At 28.9% G+C, this 19,608-nt stretch overlaps 1 protein-coding gene and 1 long non-coding RNA gene across 2 annotated transcripts; both read left to right on the forward strand.

The window, feature by feature from the left end:
* Window positions 1-3,177: 3,177 nt before the first annotated feature.
* Window positions 3,178-4,439, forward strand: LOC107963499 (uncharacterized). Its single transcript, XR_001701948.2, has 2 exons — window positions 3,178-3,789; window positions 4,097-4,439. It is a non-coding gene; the product is annotated as an uncharacterized lncRNA (long non-coding RNA).
* Window positions 4,440-14,635: 10,196 nt separating this feature from the next.
* Window positions 14,636-18,095, forward strand: LOC107962320 (uncharacterized protein At2g29880-like). The gene is made up of 3 exons (XM_016898660.2): window positions 14,636-14,770; window positions 16,893-17,264; window positions 17,340-18,095. Exons 2-3 carry the CDS (start codon window positions 16,899-16,901, stop codon window positions 17,934-17,936), a joined length of 963 nt encoding a protein of 320 aa, XP_016754149.2. The 5' UTR covers window positions 14,636-14,770; window positions 16,893-16,898; the 3' UTR covers window positions 17,937-18,095.
* Window positions 18,096-19,608: the final 1,513 nt, after the last annotated feature.

A 19,608-nucleotide genomic window follows, 5' to 3' on the forward strand; every position in this document is an offset into this window, starting at 1 on the left:
CTAATTATCATATAAGTACCTTCAATATAAAATTTCATAGCAATTAGACACCTCTAGCTTCTAGAACTCAAGTTTTACACTTTTTACAATTTAGTCCTTTTGACCAAATTGAGTGCCCAAATGTCAAAAGTTTCGAAAGAAATTTTCACAAAATTATACTGTGAGATTTTAGACCATAAAAATATAATAAAAATAAATTTTATTATGTCAAATTTGTGGTTTCGAAATCACTGTTCTGACTAAACCCTAAATTAGGATGTTACATAAGTGGTTTTAAATACATTACTTGTAATTTTTATATTTTTGAGGTATCGAGAAATTGATTTATTTAACCCGTGTTAATTTTCAAAACTATTAAAGTTGATAAATATTTTCATTTTTGAATCTTGAAGCTTTTGGTGTGGTTAGAATTAAAGCATAGATATGAAAATGGACTAGTTTGTAAAGTGAAATTTTTAGTTTTTAACATACAGACTAAAATGTAAATATTTTGAAATTGGTATGAAATTTCTATAATTATGGATAGTAGTGGGCTATAGGAGGATGAACTTGAGATCGTTTTTGAAATTGAGGATCAAATTTGAAAGTTATAACTATTTTTATTTTAGGGACTAAATTGAATAAAATGTAAAAATTTAGGGACATCTAAATAATGAATGTCGAAACCATCTTTTTTCAAAATTTTAAATGTAATAAAAAGGGGGAATCAACTTTTTGAAAATAAAACATGGAGTTGCCACCAATCTTTTGTTTTAGTGTGATCGGATCACCTAAGAATTTGGTTATTTTAATAAAACATTTTTGGTTTACTAAAACAACGATTTTGGTCTACGAATTTTTGAGAAAACGGGTTCGAGAGTCGGTTACGCATGAGGAAGGATTAGCACCCTCACTACGCCCAAAATTGGTACCAAATCGAACCTTTTGTAAAACGTTTTTGAAATGTGGTTCCTTTTCGATAACACTTGAATAACCCGAGTTGATTGCCAAAAATCTTCTCGTTTCGACGTCCAAAAGTTTATAATTCGAAAATCACAAAAGGTTACTCAACTATTTGGTCCAACAAAAAAAAGAAACCCAGCACAGTAGGGCACGATTCCTCGAATTTCCAAACATTGAACATTGTCTCGTCTTAGGAAATACGAGTGAAATTTTGAAGGAATCTTCGATTGTTTTGAACAAATGAAAAAGTGCAACCCAGCACGATAGGGCTCGATTCTCAAATCGCCAAACATCGAACATGGCCTTCGTTTTGAAAGGTTTTTAATAAACATGAATGAAAACCTAAAGGAATATTCAATTCTTTTGAACAAACGAGAAATCACAACCCAGCACGATAGGGCATGATTCCCGAATTATTAAACACCAAGTATTACCTTCGTTTTAAAGGATTTTTAGAAGACCTGAGTGAAATTTTGAAGGGATATTTGATTATTTTAAGCAATCGAGAAATTGCAACCCAACACGTTAGGGCACGATTCCACAAATTGCCAAATATCGCACATCACCTTCGTTTAAGGGATTTTAAAAGACATAAGTGAAATTTTGAAGTGATATTCGATTATTTTGAGCAAACACGAAATTGCAACCTAGCACATTAGGGCACGATTCCGCGAATTGCCAAATATCAAATCTGGCCTTCGTTTTAAAGAATTTTTGAATGAATGATTATAAAACTAGCTTAAAACGTATTAATTTTATTTGAAATAAGACGAAATTAATCAGAAAATTTGGGTTTTAGAGAACCACCTTTCAAAAATCAAGTGAAAAACGATGATATGGGGCAATATGTGTATGAGATACAATCGATTAATGAACCTAAAAAGAAATTAAATATAACTAACCTAAGGAACATAATCCGATTACAATCGCGCATGGAGAATAATTTATGTGATAACATATAAAAATGAGCAAGCACGATGTAGCAAATATACAAGAAATATCGTGAAGATAATTAACACATGGGATACCAAACGGTATAGGATCAACACGACACAAGAATAATGGACTAAAAATGATGGACTAACAATCAAATAATATATGCTAGAGTTTGAAATAATTTATAAAAGAAAAATTAATAAATATATATATACGTATGAGTGAATTTTGAAGCAATTATATACAAAAATAACATAGAATTAAAATATGAATTATATAAAAAAGATTGATTTTATCATAAATTATATATATGTATATAAATAAACTAGAAATAATAGCTTGCAAAAAATACCATAGAAACTTACTCAAGATTGAATTATTTTTATTATAAATTATGATGGACTTAAAAGCATACTTATGTATAAAGAAGCCTATGTATATAAAATGTAGGTTCAATAATGTTGTAAATCAAAAACATGTACTAACGTAAATGAATATAAAATAACTTAAATTTTATGTAAAACATATATACAAAGCATATTTAAATAGCAAAAATATATTAAAATACATGGATTTAATAATATATAGATCAAAGGTAGGTATCGATAAATGTATATACGCTTGCATAGCGATGATTTAAAAGATATATTATAAGAATTATGTAATATAATATAAGAATATGTTTAAAGGAAATTATATGTATATAAAATAATATAAAATTAATAATATGCATGAAATAAAAATAACTTTGTTATAAAATATATGGGTTTAGTAATGTATAGATTAAATGCGGGTGTCCACAAATGTATATACATATAATGATAATAGCTAAAAAATATTACATAGGGTTACATAATAAAATACAAGAATAAATTTAAAAGAAATTATGTGTATAAAATGAACTTGAACTTTATTATAAAGCATATATATATGTAATAATAATATATAAAAGGATATTTACGAAGCATTATGCAAAATGTTGTAATAATATGGCATAAAAAGAGCAAACAATACAATAGTGATTTAAGAAAAGAGAAACAAAATAAAAGCATTAAAATAACCTAAAATATAAAATGTAAAACAAAGATAAAAATGTCGAATGTGCCTTTAAAACAAAAATGAACCATAAAATGAAAAATAAAAATAAAAGGGACTTAATTAAAATAGAATTAAAAAAGAGGGGACAAATTATAAAGGGAAATGAACTATTAAAATAAAAAGGGATCTAATTAAAATACAATTAAAATGAATGAGCTAATTTATAAATAAAATAATCAAAAAGACGACTAAAGTGCGAAACGCACAAATGCGTAAGGGTTCAAACTGGAAATAATCCAGGCCCTAAAACGCTGCGCACAAGCGCAGGCTAAAATGTAACCACACACAAATTGCAGGGATAATTTAAAAAAAAGGAATACAAATATAGGCTGATTAAAATGCGGCACAAAAGGGGAAGGGTTTATCACGCAATTAACCCATTTGACGAGCAAAAGCACGAGTTCGGGTCTGGAAGCGGTTTGACACGCGGATCTCTTCCCTTGGAACATCACCGTTTCATTAGCTGAACAAAAACCAACCTAAAATCCCTAAAAAAAACCCTCAGCCACCTAAAAACAAATTAAAGAAAAACCTAATGCTCCTAAACCCCCCATCTCTTCCTTTTCTCTTCAGCCGAAAAGGCCATCATCTGCTCACTCAATCGCCGCCGTGGCCAATGGCCGGCGCTGCGGAGAACGAGCTTTTAAACTCCATCTTCAAAGACTCTCTCGAAGGCTAAACCTTCAGCAACCAAAGAGTGAGGAGAAAGGGAGTTCTCTGTCCCTTTGTCGAACCCGATTACAACGATGGAGAAATCACTCCGACGGCGAGATCGAAAGGGATTCAGGTGAGCGATTTTTTCTTTGGATTCAGGTGAGCGGTTTTTTCTTTCTTTTTAGTTAGTTTTTTGTTTAGACAGATTTACAAAGAGAAAGAAAAAAAAAAGAAAATACAGTAAACAAAAAGAAAAAAATGGAAAGAACCAAGAACACCTTTTTTAATCTCTATTTTTTTTGCTTCGTATTTGTATTTCAACGTGCGTAGTATCGCGTAAAAAATTACAATGAACCGATCCTTTGGCTTTATAGCCAGAGAAATAAAATGATAGAAAAAAAATGAAAAATGCGATATCCTTTATTTTTGTTTCTTTCTTGCTGTGTGTTCGTCGTTTCTTTTGCAGGTATAGGATGCGCTGGTGCTTGGCGTGAGGCATATGGAGGCGCGCGTGGCTGTCGTATGGAGGCGCTAAGGCTGAACATGTGTGCAGCGCAAGAGGAAAGGGAGGTGACCTAGGGTTTCTGAAACTGTTGGGGAAATGGGCCTATTGGGCTTATAATTTGGGTTGATTTTCAATATTGGGCTGTTTGTATTGGGTCTGGTACTTGGGTCATGTACTTGGACATTGGACCGTTAATTATGTGGGTTTTTACTATTTATTTGTTTTCTTATTTTTTATTTATTTTGTAATTTTGCTCTTCTTTGGGCCCGGGCAAATTGGCCTGCTTAGAATGAAATTTAGCTAATACATGTTTATGATGTGATGAAATAAGAGGGTTGAAATTGATAAATTGTATAAATTGATAATTGGACTCAATTGAAATTAATCAGGGAAAAGGCAAATTTGTTAATTAGTCCTTAAAGAATTGATAGTTTTTTGTTTTGACCAGGTAAGTTCATATAGTATGTTTGTGTCAAATTGTTATACTTTTAAAATTATAATTGTAAATATTTTTAAATGAAATTTTGATTGTTTACGATTTGGTACAAAAAGGTGAGATATGGATTAAATCATAAACAAATGACAAATTGGCTGATAAATTGAATATAATGAATTGCAATCTGAGATTGATTAGTTGAATTGAATCAAATTGATATGATTATGTTTGATCTTCAAAATAAAGGAGTAAATTGAATAGATTTAGAAATATTGTTGTCGAAACCATTTTTTTGAGTTTGACTTTTTATTTTAAAAATGAAAAATGGGAGTCGCCACCAATCTTTTTTCATGGGGTGTGATCGGATCACCTCGTAAATTGATCGTTTTTAATAAATGGCTTGATTTACTAAAATGACGATTTTTTTTGTCTACAAAATTCAAAAAATGAGTTCGGGAGTCGGTTACGCACGAGGAAAGATTAGCACCCTCGTAATGCCCAAAATTGGTACCTAATTGATTAATTAATGTCTTAGTGTCGAAAATTGAAAACTCGAAAAAGAATTTAAAATACAATCCCTCTTTATATTAATGTTATTCTTGCTTAAAAATCTTGAATAAATCAAAACGAATATTAAAGACACTCTCGTCTCGAGATAACAAAATGTCACATCCCGTAAGTTAGGACACCTTAAATCCTTGAGAATAAGCTTGCCTTTTATTTTTATTTAAATCTCATGTATTTTAATTTTAAGAGAATATTCAGTCATTTAGGTTCAACAAAAAAAATCGAAACCCCGTAAGTTAGGGTACGACTTTTCGAATCTCTAAATACGAAACATTGCCTTATTTTGAAATTTTTTGAATAATAATAAGCGTCATATTTAAACGATGTGTATTTCTCTTCTTCAGGGATAATACGAAAATAGGTAAATATGTTTAAACATGATTCGTGACGTGATTTTAGTAATACAAAATGGTAATGTAAAAAACGATAATATGCGAATAAAAATGTCGCACTAGTAAATAACAATAATATCAATATACTAATTAAAACAATTCACGATGTATATAATGGTGGCGATAATCACATAATATATACTACTTTAATACTAATATGAACAATCAAAGGGAAAATAAAATAGATAATAACAATGTTAATAATAATATCAGTGACAAAATATACACAAAAAAAGAAGACAATACCAATTTAATATAATAAGGACAAGGAAATAAATAAATAAATAAATACATAAATAAATATAGAGGAAAATAGTTTATAAAATATTGAAAATAAAGGATCAAATTAAAATATAAATGAAATTAAGGGTACAATTTGTAATAAAGTACATAAATAATAATAATAATAATATATAAAATAATATAATAATAGTGAGAAATGAAAAAAAATGAAAATAAAAAAGAAGAAGAGAAAAACCAATAAATGAATAAATACAAAGAAAAATAAAATATAAAAGATTGAAAGTAAGGGACTAAATCATAACCTAAACAAAATTTAAAGTAAAAATCATAATAAAATAAACAAATTAAACAATAAAATAAAAGTAAAGGATTAAAATCAAATGCGCAAAAACAAGTGGGGAATAAATAAGCAATTAACCCCATCCCCAGGACACGTGTCCTTTCCTTTGCAGATCAACGAACTGGGGATTAAATTAAAGCACATGAAAATCATGTGTTAATTTGTAAAAAAAAAAAAGATTAAGACCCAATTGCAAACTGCTTGAAAAGCGAAAAGACTGGGGTTGCAATTATACCCCAGTCCAAAAACACGCGAATCTTGAGGCTTTGGGTCGAGTCAAATGTGGGTTGGCTAAAACAGCGTTGTTTTGGCGTAGCAATAAGCCCAAAACGGCGTCATATTATTACGCTATATAAGTAAAAAATAAGGCTTAAAAATTCATTTTATCTGTTTCTAAAAAAAACTTAAACTCTTTATTTCTTTCTTTTTCTCAACCCTCAACATCCGACGAGCCCACACATGACGGCCACCGGTGGCCGGAAAACACCAAAAGACCCCGCTTTGAGCTTTTCGACTTCCAGAGTCCGAATTTGGGGGAATATTTCCCAAAAATCCTTTAAAAATTGCAAAAACCTCAAAAATTTTAGATTTTTTTTTAGGTTTCAAAAACCCTAAAAATCGCCAAATCTTCCACCCACGATGGCAAAGTACAAACGTTCAGTATGTTTTTGAAACCTTTCTCTCTTTTTTTTTTTGTATTTTTATGAAAAAAAAAATGAGTAATAAAAAATCTTTTTGAAGTTTTTTTTTATTCTATTTTTCTATTGCTTTTTTTTTTCTTTTGTTTTTTTCTCTGTAAAAAGATTACATTTTTCATCTGGTCTTTCTAGCCCATGTTTATATATTATTTTATTATTTTTGCTACTGTTGCTTGCGTGTGGTCTCTGCTACTTCTGTGCTTTCTTTCTTTGCAGGTGGTGGTTGAGTCAACGGTGGCAGAGGGGTGTCAGACGACACGGGGGGCGCTATCGAGGAGGTTGCGGCATTGAAGGCTCACATGGGATTAAGGTTTCGATTTTTATTGAAACTGAGTTTAGTTTTTGGGCCAACGGGCCACCTAGGGTTCTTTAGTTTTTGGGTTTGTAAATTGGGCATGTAACTTGTTGTAAATGGACTCTGAACTTTAATTATTTTGGTTTAAATTTTGTTTTATTTTTGTAATCTAGGCCTAGGCTAAATTGGCCTATTACAATTATATATGGTTGTAATTGCAAAATTGGCTTTATAATAAGATGGATTATAATGTTATGCATACAAATTGATAATTGGTTGATGAAATGACAACATCGAATTAAGAAATTGGCTTATAAATGAAATTGAAAAATCATTACCCTATTAACTATTCAGGTAGAGTCGGATATAGTTGGCATGCAATAGGATAGGAAGAGTTCAGGGTTACTTTGACTACATGCCGATAAGACACTGGGTGCAAACTATTTACTTCGTCATTATCCGATGAGGCACGAGGTGCCAAACTGGTATGATTGGTTGGATCCGTGTATTCGTTAGAGTCCGAGTCAAATTAATAGAGGTATAAAATAAAATTTTGATAAATGATACTTGAATTGGGTTGATATTATGATTTGATGATTAGTATACATACTGTGATTAATGAATATTAATGGCATGTGAAAAATTATACGAGCCAGAAGGGCTAATATAGAATTATGATAAATCAATGAATTTGATTCGATATTTGTATAAGAAAATGAAATAGTAATTGAAATTAAATAGAAATTAGATGTATAATTGATAATTCGAACTTATATTTTTGTCCAAACCTTTTTACATTTTCTTTTAAACGATTTTCTCGATAAAATTCTCACTTATTTACCTTTTCCCTTGTTTATTTGGGATCTTCTTTTATTATGTTGGATTCTATGTCCCCGTTCAAGAATGTCCATCTTGAGATATATATATCTTATGTGAAATTTATATAGACTCATTCGATTTGGAAGTTGAAATTCAAATTTTATTTGGTGAAAAAAATTAAAATTGTAGTGGACATGGTGGTCCAAAAGTATTTTACATATTAATCTTGGAAGCCATTTTTATAAATATAATAAGATACACTAATTTATGCCTAATACTAGTGGTTAACAAAATTATAAATCTTATTTTTTAGTGGCTTTTCATTGTTTCCTTAAATTTTAATGGAATGCATGGCAAAAGGTTGTGCAGGTTGACTAACATTTCTTATTACAACTACAAAAATACAACCTAAAAGAAATTTCTTTTTCCACTTTATATAGTATTTTTTATTTAGATATTATAATTATTGTCCACCGTAGATTCCAAAATTGATATCGTTATTCACTTTTAGGTTTTTTTTTTTTAAATTCATTTTACTTACGTAGATAATAGATTTAAATATTCCAATCATACTGACTTTGACTATCTAAATCGGAATTCATTATTTACTTATTTTGTAAATTAAACTAAAGTTATTATTTTTAAACATTTAATATCTACAGGACTTAAATTTGAATTGTAAATTTAAATTTAGGTATAATGATTAATTTATTTCTTGATTTTTATATTTTTTTGTCAATTTGGTCTTTATTTTTTTTTTAGTTAAATTTGGCACTCAATTTTTTAAAAAGAGTCGAATTTAACTATTAACCTTTTAAAAAGAATAATTATTTTTTAACAAAAATACTGACTAAAATGTTTAGTTTTGAAACATCAAAACTCTATGACAATCCCGTAAATTTCATGTTTTTTTTTGTATGAAATTTTATAATTTTTTTTAAATTTTGATAATTTTTTATAATTATTAAATTATTTATTGATATGACATATAAAACAAAATAGTGCCATGGTAGAACAAAGTATACATAGGATTGCCGCACAAATTGCCAAGCCAACACCATAACAAAAATTAATGTTTTAGTCAACATTTCTATTAAAAAAATAATTTGAGTCTTTTTTTTAAAAAGTTAATAATAAATTTAACTTAAAGAAAAATTAATTTAAAAAGAGATAAATACTACTAACTAAATTTATTATTATACTTTAAATTTAATACATGATTAGGGCATTGCACAAGTTGAAAATTAAAAACACTATAAATATTGCCAAAATTTGTTTAAAGCAACGGTAGAATTATTATTTGGCATCTAAATGTCACGCTCTTTTTTAAAATCTTTCTTTATTGTTTTAGAAATTTTGAGACTATTCTAATATTTTTTACTCTCAATTATTTCTTTTTGGATTTTAGTTCAAATAATTTTTTATTGAGTAAACTGCATTAAACTGCATTAATAGTCACTTAATTATGTATAAATTTTTGTTTTGCTCACTTAGCTTTGAAAAGTAATTATTTGATCACTAATCTTTTCGAAATTATTTTTTTGTCACCCAACTCTTAGATGGTTAATTGTGGCAGTTTTGTAATTGGTGTACTAATAAATTTAGTCCTCAATTTTTATAATTTCTATCAATTTAACCTTAAATCTATGTACAAATATTTTTAAAAAAATTTAAAGATTCTAAAACTTATATAGAAAATTTAATATATATATATAAATAATATATAAAAATAAAATATACATAAAATTGAATTTTTTATATAAAACTACAAATAATAAAAAATATGTTTTAAAAGAAAAAAATTATTTTTAATAAAAAATAGAAAAATTAAAAATATATACATAAATATTTAAAAAAAAAGAACTTCTCTCCTCCCATTCACTCTTCTATTAATACCAAGAAAAAAAAAGGAAAAAGAAGAAATCTTGTGTAGCTTCATTCCTTGATGAAGATCCTTACCGTTTATTTAATTATTTATTATAAATGAAATTAAAAGAAGTGCATGTATTAAGATTTAGGGTAGTAATTAATTCAAATTCTCTTCCCACTCCATAATAGTTGAAAGCAAAAGAAAATGAAATAATTGTGAAAAATCAAACTTATACTACCCAACCAGTCATGATGTTCTTATAAAATTCAAATCTTAAAAATTCAGTCCAGAAATTTCTAAACCTCATTAGCTTCCCCAACTTTGATGGAGCAATCTTGTGGTCGCCATTGGTGTTGAAGCGATAAAAAACCTTACTTGTTGATGAGAAAGGAAATGAAAAATGTTAAGACATAGGGAGAGAGTTAAAAGGATATAATTTTAGCATTTGTGGGATGGTTGGAAAAAGTAAGTTAAGAGAAAGATTGAAGGCAAGCACAAATGAGGAAGAGGTTTTGGATCAAGATGATTTCCGTATTTTGTAATTAATTATTTAAAATAAATTTTCTATTTTTTAATTTGTCTACTCAATTATTTTCAAATCTGCTTAAATTGTTTGTTGGTGATAATCATAAACTTGATCACTGGATTCAACTTTTGATTTTGGAATTTGTTTCTGCCTTTTATCGTTAAATCATATATTGACTGGACTATCAGTGTTTGAATTTTGATTGATGAAAATTCATATATTTATTTAACCATAAATAGCATCATTAAAATACATGCCTTTGCCCTAACCAACGATACAGAAGAAAAATAAAAATGACGGAAAGCTTTTTTTTATCTTTGCTTCTCTCATATTTTATTTCAATATTCAATTAGTCATTAAATTGTGGGCAAATTGATATATTTTATCACTTAACTAAAAAAAATTACAATTTAATCACTGAATTATTCAAATGTTTTTCATTTTTTAATCTCCGAGCTATTAAAATCGATGCTATATGGCTTTTTCTATTCGCACTGCCTGCACCAATCGGAAAGATTTCTTTCTCATTCTCTTCTACACTTCATTTTTTTCATGAAACAACTTTGGACATCACGAAATTGCAAATAAAAAATCAAACAATTTTTTTCTCTAATCTTCGACACTGGCCATCAAATTGACTTGGATCTAAAGTATGTTATTCTACTCGTTGAAGGGTACTAATCCAACGTACCAATTATCAACTTGTCGTTTGAAGCTTGCTCGCGGAACTTCTAAAAAAAACTTTACAGCCTAATGACTTAAATAAAAAAATTTTGAATAGTTGAGTGACTTAAATGAAACCTTTTGAATAGTTCAATGACCAAACTGTTGTAACTTTATTTTAGTTAATTGACCAAAACGATAACTTACCTATAGTTTAGTGACTAATGGTGTAGTTTACCCTATAAATAACTAGTTTTATTGGATTTTGAATTTCATTGAGCTCATTTAAGTTGGGAATTGAAAGAAAATTTGAAGACAAACAAAAAAGTAGATAAAGTACCTGGGTTATATATACTGGTTTGATCCCCCTGCATTTATAGAAGGGAACTTTCATAGACAGACATCGAATGAATATGCAGTGAACATAAATATTCAATATTGCCATTTCTTTTATATGTAAAAGTTAGAGAAATTAATGTTACAACATTGGTTGGTGCAGGATGATCAATGAGGTATAGTATTCACCAAACAAACTAAGCTAAAGCAGAGAAGAGGAGGGGAAGGGGTATACCACAAAGGCAAACGTTCCAAGTTTAATGTAGCACTCATAAAAGCTTCTACTGCTTTCATGTTATAAGGTTTCTCTCACTTTGGGTGAAGCATTTATAATTACAAACCTGAAAACAATTCGTTGTCAATGTCATAATTAGCAAAGCTTGCCTTAGTAGTTTGCTTTAGAATTTTAATTAGTTACCAGCAATCACCTTGTAATAATTTATATAATCACATCCTAGTAGAATTGGTAATGGGCTGGGTCATTCGTCTAGGCCCAAAATTCCATTCAAAAATTGAAAGAGTTTGTGTAAAAGTATAAGCTCAAGAAATGGGCTTGAATAAAAAAAACGAGCCAGGCTTTGGATAGAATTGTTTCGGCTCAGACCCGACCCAAATTACCCTAAAAGTTTTTTTTTTTGTGTTGTTTTAATGTCATTTCACTATTACATTGCTAATATTTTCTTGTTATTATTTGGATATTGTATAACTCTTGTTTTGTTGTAAATTTAGCTACTATTCTAGAGGCATTTGCTTGCGAAATCGTAACACTCTTAGTGTTATTTAAGTTTTAAGATTTTTTTAATGCATTTTCAATTTGTTGGGAAACATTTATTTTAATTTTTTTAATGTTTTTGATGTATTATATTTTTTAAAATTTATTTTTATATAAAAGATAATCTAAAAAATTTGACACGAGTGGATTGGGTTGGGCACGAGTTTAGCATTTTTAACCTAGGTCAAGATTAGACAGAATTTTATACCCATTTTTTAAGTTGGATCAGACCCAAACCTAAAAAACGGACCTAAAATTTTGCATCAACCTAACCCATGATTAGTACTGCATCCTAACTCTACAAACTAATTAAGAATATAGAGACATTAATTACTTGTAGTTCAAAGTTTTAACTTGTTTAGTTTGTTGTTAGATATTTGTTGTTTTGATATGTATGTCTTTTGTTTTCTTATTGTTTTATCATTTTCTAATAATTTTGTATATTTTAAATTTGTAAGACGATAAAAGTATCATAAAATTTTTTATATTAGGAATTAGATTATATTTACCTTTCTATGAAAAATTAGATAAATTAGTCCTTATATGTTAGATCAAAAAGTAAATTAGTCATTTCTATTCAAAAATTCATCCTTTTGCACTATTTAAAATTGGTGTAGTTGACAAAATAACCATACAGTGACATGTGACGTGCCACATATACTTCAAGCTGTTGTACTTGGACCAGTTTTTAACAGTAGAAATGGATAAAAATTTTACCAGAATGACCTGTTTACTTTTTGATCTCATGTACAGGGACTAATTTGCTCATTTTTTAATAGAATAACTAAAATGCAATTTAATTATTAGTATAAGAACCTCCATGACACTTTTACTACCCTCACATAAAATTCTCAATTATATATAGAGAGAGAGATTAAAAGCAGCATTCGGTACCCCCAAGCCAAGCCAATTGAATCGTCTCAGCCTTTAGAAGTAACCTAAAAGCCAACGAGTGAGAAAGAAAGACTAAGAGCCCATTTGGTTGGATGTAATGGGAATCCCATTACAGCCCGATTCGGTGGGCCCTACCTATTCGGACGTTTGGTTGGACGTAATGCCCCATTACGGGCTGATTACATTACGCCCTTATTCATCATATTTGATGGTTTCCATTCCGGATGGAAAGGTCTGTTTAGTTGCGTTTTAGGTTGTCCCGAATCCTTCTTCCCTGTTTTACCCTCCCAACCCGAAAGCCACCTCCACCTCCACCCTCTCCCTCCTGATTTCTTCCGGCCTCATCGTTTTCGAGCAAGAACTAGGGCTCTGTCAAGGTTATTGATCTCCACATTCCGACAAGGTTGCGTTGATCTCCATTCTTTCTGGGTATGTTTTGAATTCTTTTTTTTTGTTTGAAACTTGTAAAAAACAATGTTTGCTTTTCATGGAAATTACCAACTGCATTGGTTTCTTGATTGATTTTCATGGAAATTGAATGGTATTTCTCTATTTCTCTGTGCTAATTTTATTTGTATTTTTGTGAAATCCAAATCCTGACGACAAATATTTCCAAATCTTGAAAAATCAGAAAGGCTCATTACAAGCTATTACATAAGGATCTTCGGCGCCATTGCATGCGAACAATGGTAGCTAATTTTGTATAATCCTCCTCTTCTTTTATTTGAAACCCAAATAAAAGGAATTTCATTTTTGTGTTCAGCAGGAAAAAAAAGGAGAGGCGAGCAAAAAAGCTGCATCCTTTTCCTCACGCCTCTGAATTTTGTATTTTATTTATTTATTTTTTCTCTGCTCTTTCTCAGCAACCAAACACATCCTTACACAATTATTTTACTCTTTTGAATGAGTATACACACTTGGCTTCTTTAAAGGTTTTCACTTAAAGAAGAGAAAATTTGGCTTTTTCCAGCATTTTCATCTGCTGCTTCTGCACTAGTCTTAATTATTTGGACTCTCGAGCTGTTATACGGTTTTGAGATCGATCGAAGCTTTCAATTACTCACTTGGATTTTGAAGTAGTTCCTTTTTTTAAAAAAAATATTTTATTTAGGCAAGTATAGAAAGTTTTGGTATATCTGCTTCTTTTTCTTTTTTCCTCTTTCTGGTTTGCTATTTTTTTCTTGCTTGGATCGTTTCAGATTTGCAAGATTTTGTGGTTCTTAGGCTTGATACTTGTTTGTGTTCTGAGAAAATAGAGAAATATGGAAAGAAAAGTATCTAATTCTAGCAATTCTTTAGAACTGCTCATTAAAAAAAATAGATTATTTAAATTATTATTGTATTTCTAAGCAACCAATTGGAAAGCTCCCTTTATAAACAGGATAGTGGAAGTTAAACGAAGCTTGAAGATTTCAAGGAACTTTTAAGTTAATATCAAATCAGTTTAAATTTGCTGAAGGCTTGTCTGAAGTTGTGATGTTTTCCACCTGTTTAATGTATCGTATGTTCTAGTTGTGCTAGTTTAGGCTTTAATCATCTTTCTTCTTTGAACTTGTTAATGTTGACGGAGGATTGAAGAACATTTGGGTCTGTATCTTAAACAATGTTGCCGTTTTATTAAATTATATATTATTTCAGCCTCTTTCAATTTCATTTAGGTATATTATATATGTACAGTTTTGTCGACCATAACAGACTTGTGTTCTTCAAATGCAGTGAGTAGAGAGATCAATCCCAAGTATCTCCAAATAAACCCTCAAGAAAAGCTTTCCAATTCAATCAAGGTAAAAATTGTCTGTCCTAACATTCTTTCAACATGTTTTCCCTTTTATGTTTTTTTATGACGACAGATTCAACATTTCTAGAACTGCCTTTTCTGTTAAACTAATTGCATACATGAACTTATCATGGTTTCTCTTTTCACCATAAATTTGGGTATTATCTGCCTCTGGTAGTGATGCTTTCCTATTTGCAATAGCTGAAGCCAACACCTTTATAAAGAAACAAAATTAGACCCATTGTTAAGTTCCAAATTGAACTTCATAAAAAGTTGTGTTTGTATTACTGTGTGGGCTTATCATATGATCTAGATGGTATATGCTTGAAATTTCTTACTTCTATTATACATCCTTAAATGATGATGCTCTTTTACCTTCTAGATTTGCATATTGGGAATCCAATGTTTCTCTGTTTTGTTGCTCCTCATTTTGTTCCGTACGCTGCAAACTTTGGTGCTCGTTTTGCTCCTCATTTTGTTTACCTTCTGCATTTTGTTGCTTAATGATGGTGCTCATTTTGTTCCTCATTCAAGGATTGAATTTGTATTGTTGTTTATTAATTGGAATGATTTGAAGAGATGTAATTTTGTGCTGTTTTGGAAGAAGGGAAAGAAAGGAATATGGTGTGCTGTTTTGAGTTTTGACATTACCCATGGCTGTATCCATGTACTTTTTTACTCCCAATTTATTTTGGTTAAACTACATCATTAGTTGTTCAAGTATGTGTAAGTTTTTTATTTAATCAATGCCTGTTAGTCTCTTTTATGGTACCCTATTCTATTGAATAGCCTTGTTTTTATACACATCTGTGTTGTTGAAGTTACTCTTTGTTGCAATGTACTCGTATAGAGTTTAGATTCCCTTAAATCCAATGTACATATAACTTTCAACCTAGACAATGACTCTTTAGATTATGCCACAATAAATCCTACCCTAAACTTAATGGAAGATGACGAGATTTTGGCTGCCATGCACATATAGCCACTAATTTGGCCATGTGCAGTAATAGAAACTAGCGAAAGCGATCTCCCTTTTTTTGACTGTTAAACACAATTTGTCTATCTGTCTGCGTGTAAAATGAAAATGAAACCAGACTTGTTTCTTTTCTAATTATATCTCATTTTTTATTTTGCAGAAATTTTGAGCATTTTTAATATTTGTTTACTTTTTTTATTTTTTAGGAATGTTTTTCTATTATTATAGCATGTTTATTTTTATTTTAAAAATAGGAATTTTTTGTATTTTTTTAAACATAGGAAATTATTTATTATTTTATTAGTAATTTATTTTTTAATTTATTCTAAATTGTTGAAATATTTTAATTTTTTAATATTACATAATTTTTCCCTTTTTTTCTTAAATTTGACCAATGGGTATTATATATTAACTGTTAACATTATTTTAATTGTATTTGTTTCTTACTTTTAAACAATACAAATATTAAATTGCTTTATTTATTTTGAGAGATAAGTATTAATACTAAATAAATAAATAAAAAGATGGACACTGAAAATAAAAATGATTATTGTAATAGTTAATAGTGAATTGAACTAGAAATAAAAAGATGAAATTTTATATAAATTTAAATCAAAACGTCAAATATATTTCTATACATATTTTTTATACTTGAAAACAACCAATTCCCCTTTTTTTTTTTAAACAAAAGAAAATCAGTTTCTTTAAGAAATTACTTAATTTTGTGGTTTTTTTGAATGAAAATTTCCCAGAAAATTAAATAAAAGTAATAAAAACCACAGCTACCTATTTGTCACCTTTGTCATAAAGCAGTATTCCAACTTTATTCAACTTGACCATAATCACTTTGTATATTTATATATATAATCACTTTGTATATTTTAAGGAGAGCCACAACTAGTAATTAACTGATCACACTCATTAGTTAGTCATCATTAGTTGTTCAAGTATCTGTAAGTTTTTGATTTAATCATTGCCTGTTGATCTCTTTTATGGTACCCTATTCTATTGAATAGCCTTGTTTTTATACACATCTGTGTTGTTGAAGTTACTGTTTGTTGCAATGTACTCGTTAAGATTCTAAATTTGTATTGTTCATTTTTATTTGATAGTGTGATATTAAAGTTAATTTTAATTTGTTTTTTTTCTTAAGATAATTATGTCAGGTGTTCCAGAATCAATTGTTCCTTCACAATCATCTCGAGGAACCAAAAGGAAATGGGTTCCAGAAGAAGATGCAGCACTGGTTTCCTGCATGGTGGACTTGCACAATATTGGGACATTTAACGCTGATACGGGGTTCAAAGCCGGTTACTTAAACGAGTTAGAAAAAATGTTAGAGAAGGCTTTACCTAATGCGATGTTGAAGGCAAGACCTAATATCGAGTCAAGGATTAGGTTACTGAAAAGAGATTGGTCAATAGTGTATGACATGCTTAATGGCCAAAACAATAGCGGTTTTGGTTGGGACGACCATAGGCAGGTCATTGTTGCTGAAGATGCGGTCTGGGACTCTTATTTAAAGGTAAGAATGAGTTCAACTCTTTATTATCCTATTCTTACCAAACTTATAACTAATATGATTTCCTCGTTTTTGTAGAGTCATAAAGAAGCCGGTCAGTTCAAACATCGTAGTTTCCCTTACTACGACCAACTTACTGCCATATACGCAAAAGATCGAGCGACTGGGAAAGACGCTCAAACAGCCGCTGACGTTCTTGAAGAAATAAATGCTGAGGATGTACCTTCTGCAGATATTAATGAAGACAGAAATGAATACTATGATTGCGATGCTAATGTCTCTTTCGATGACATGGATGTTTCTGCCACGGAGCCGCAAACAAACAAAAACCAAGGGGGTTCCTCATCTTCAAAGAGGAAAAAAAAGAATTCTGATACAACTGGTCATTTTTCTTCTTCAGTTAATGATGCTGCCACTTTATTGGCTGAAAACATGCGGGCAATTGGCGAACAAATCAGTAAGAGTATTGCCTCCGATGTGGTAGTTCACCAGGGCATCCAACAGAAAGCGGCAAATTTATATCCAACCTTATGTGAAATAGAAGGTTTAACTCTGGATGAACAGTTTCAAGCATTGAGTAAAATTCCGGATCATCCAACTCAAATGGTAGTTTTCTTTAGTTTACCTTCTGATGTACGGTTGGAATGGGTTAGAAGATTTCTTGCTGACCATTAAAATTTATGGTTTTGTTGATGACATTTTCGTAACTTTTTCTGTTTGTAATATTTGGGATGGTATGTCATATACAATGTTCTAACTTTTTGATGTGGCAAAACTGTATAACATATAGATTGTGACATAGAATTTCATGAATCTCATTTAACATTTTGTTAATATTCATTGTTATTATGTTTATGCAAAATATAATTCTAAAGTTATTTATTACTGCTAATAATTTTTTATTGTAGAATATTTAAATTATTTGTTCCACAAATGATATTTTAGCACATTAAATATGTATTGCAGTTTAATAATAATAAAGTAGATTATAAATTATATTTAATAATAATTATTTAAATTATATTTTATAGTATTATATATTATGATTTTAGTAAATTCATATAAGAATAAGAATTTTATTAAATTATATATTATTATTAAATTATATTTAATAATAATTATTTTAAATTATATTTTAGTATTATATATTATGATTTTATTAGTAAATTCATATAAGAATATTTATTAACAATTTTATTAAATTATATATTTTATTAAATTATATTTTATAACAATTATGTTAAATTATATTTTAGTATTATATATTATGATTTTATTAGTAAATTCATATAAGAATATTTATTAACAATTTTATTAAATTATATTTAATAATAATTATTTTAAATTATATTTTAGTATCATATATTATGATTTTATTAGTAAATTCATATAAGAATATTTATTAAAAATTTTATTAAATTATATATTTTATTAAATTATATTTTATAACAATTATGTTAAAATATGATTAAATTATTTATTATTTATATTAATAATCTTATTAAAATTTAATAACAATAACAATAATCATCTAACTTAAAAAAATTCTGCTAAGGGTATTCTAGTCATTTTAGCTTTTTTCCTTATGTTATTACACCTCTATTCCATTTAACCAAACACAAGAATACCATTACGCCTCTATTCCATTACATTCAACCAAACAAAAGAATTACCTATTACGCCTCTATTCCATTACGCCTCTATTACATTACAGCGAACCAAACGTGGCGTAAATTCTAAAGCTTATGCTTCGCCAATTCTTGGACATCTTTGAGAAATAAAATAAAATAAAATAAAATGTGCATAAAGAAGCATAATAGCCTTCTGGCAGGGGAAAAGAACATAAAAACCATAAAGTAATCTGGATGCCGTCCAAAAATTCAATGAGAGCTTGTCTCCTTGGGGATTTCAAAAGCTATCGCCTATCAACTGAAAAACTCAAGTTATTTGGGCCGATATTGTGATCCTTTACAACAACACAAGGTTACCATACGTGCGTTATATCTTCAATATACTGAATTTAGAGGTGTTGGGTTAAAATCCAATTAATTGATTAAATTGATTTAATTTGATTAATCAGTCGGGTTAATTGATTTAGTTCAATCGGAAATTGGTTAAAGGTTTTTAGAATTTCGATTAACGGTTAATTCAGTTTGAAATCGAGTAATTAACTAAATTAACCAAACTTAATAAATAATATTATATATTATATGTATTAGGCAATTACTAATTCAGTTAGTTTGGTCAAATGAACAGCATCAATTTATTTTTTAAAATATAATTTATACTCGTTTTAACAAAAAAAAAACATATAAATTTTGGTCAATTCGGTTAACCGACTGAATTA

Source organism: Gossypium hirsutum, chromosome A06 (assembly GCF_007990345.1).
Source record: "Gossypium hirsutum isolate 1008001.06 chromosome A06, Gossypium_hirsutum_v2.1, whole genome shotgun sequence".
NCBI classification, from domain to species: domain Eukaryota; kingdom Viridiplantae; phylum Streptophyta; class Magnoliopsida; order Malvales; family Malvaceae; genus Gossypium; species Gossypium hirsutum.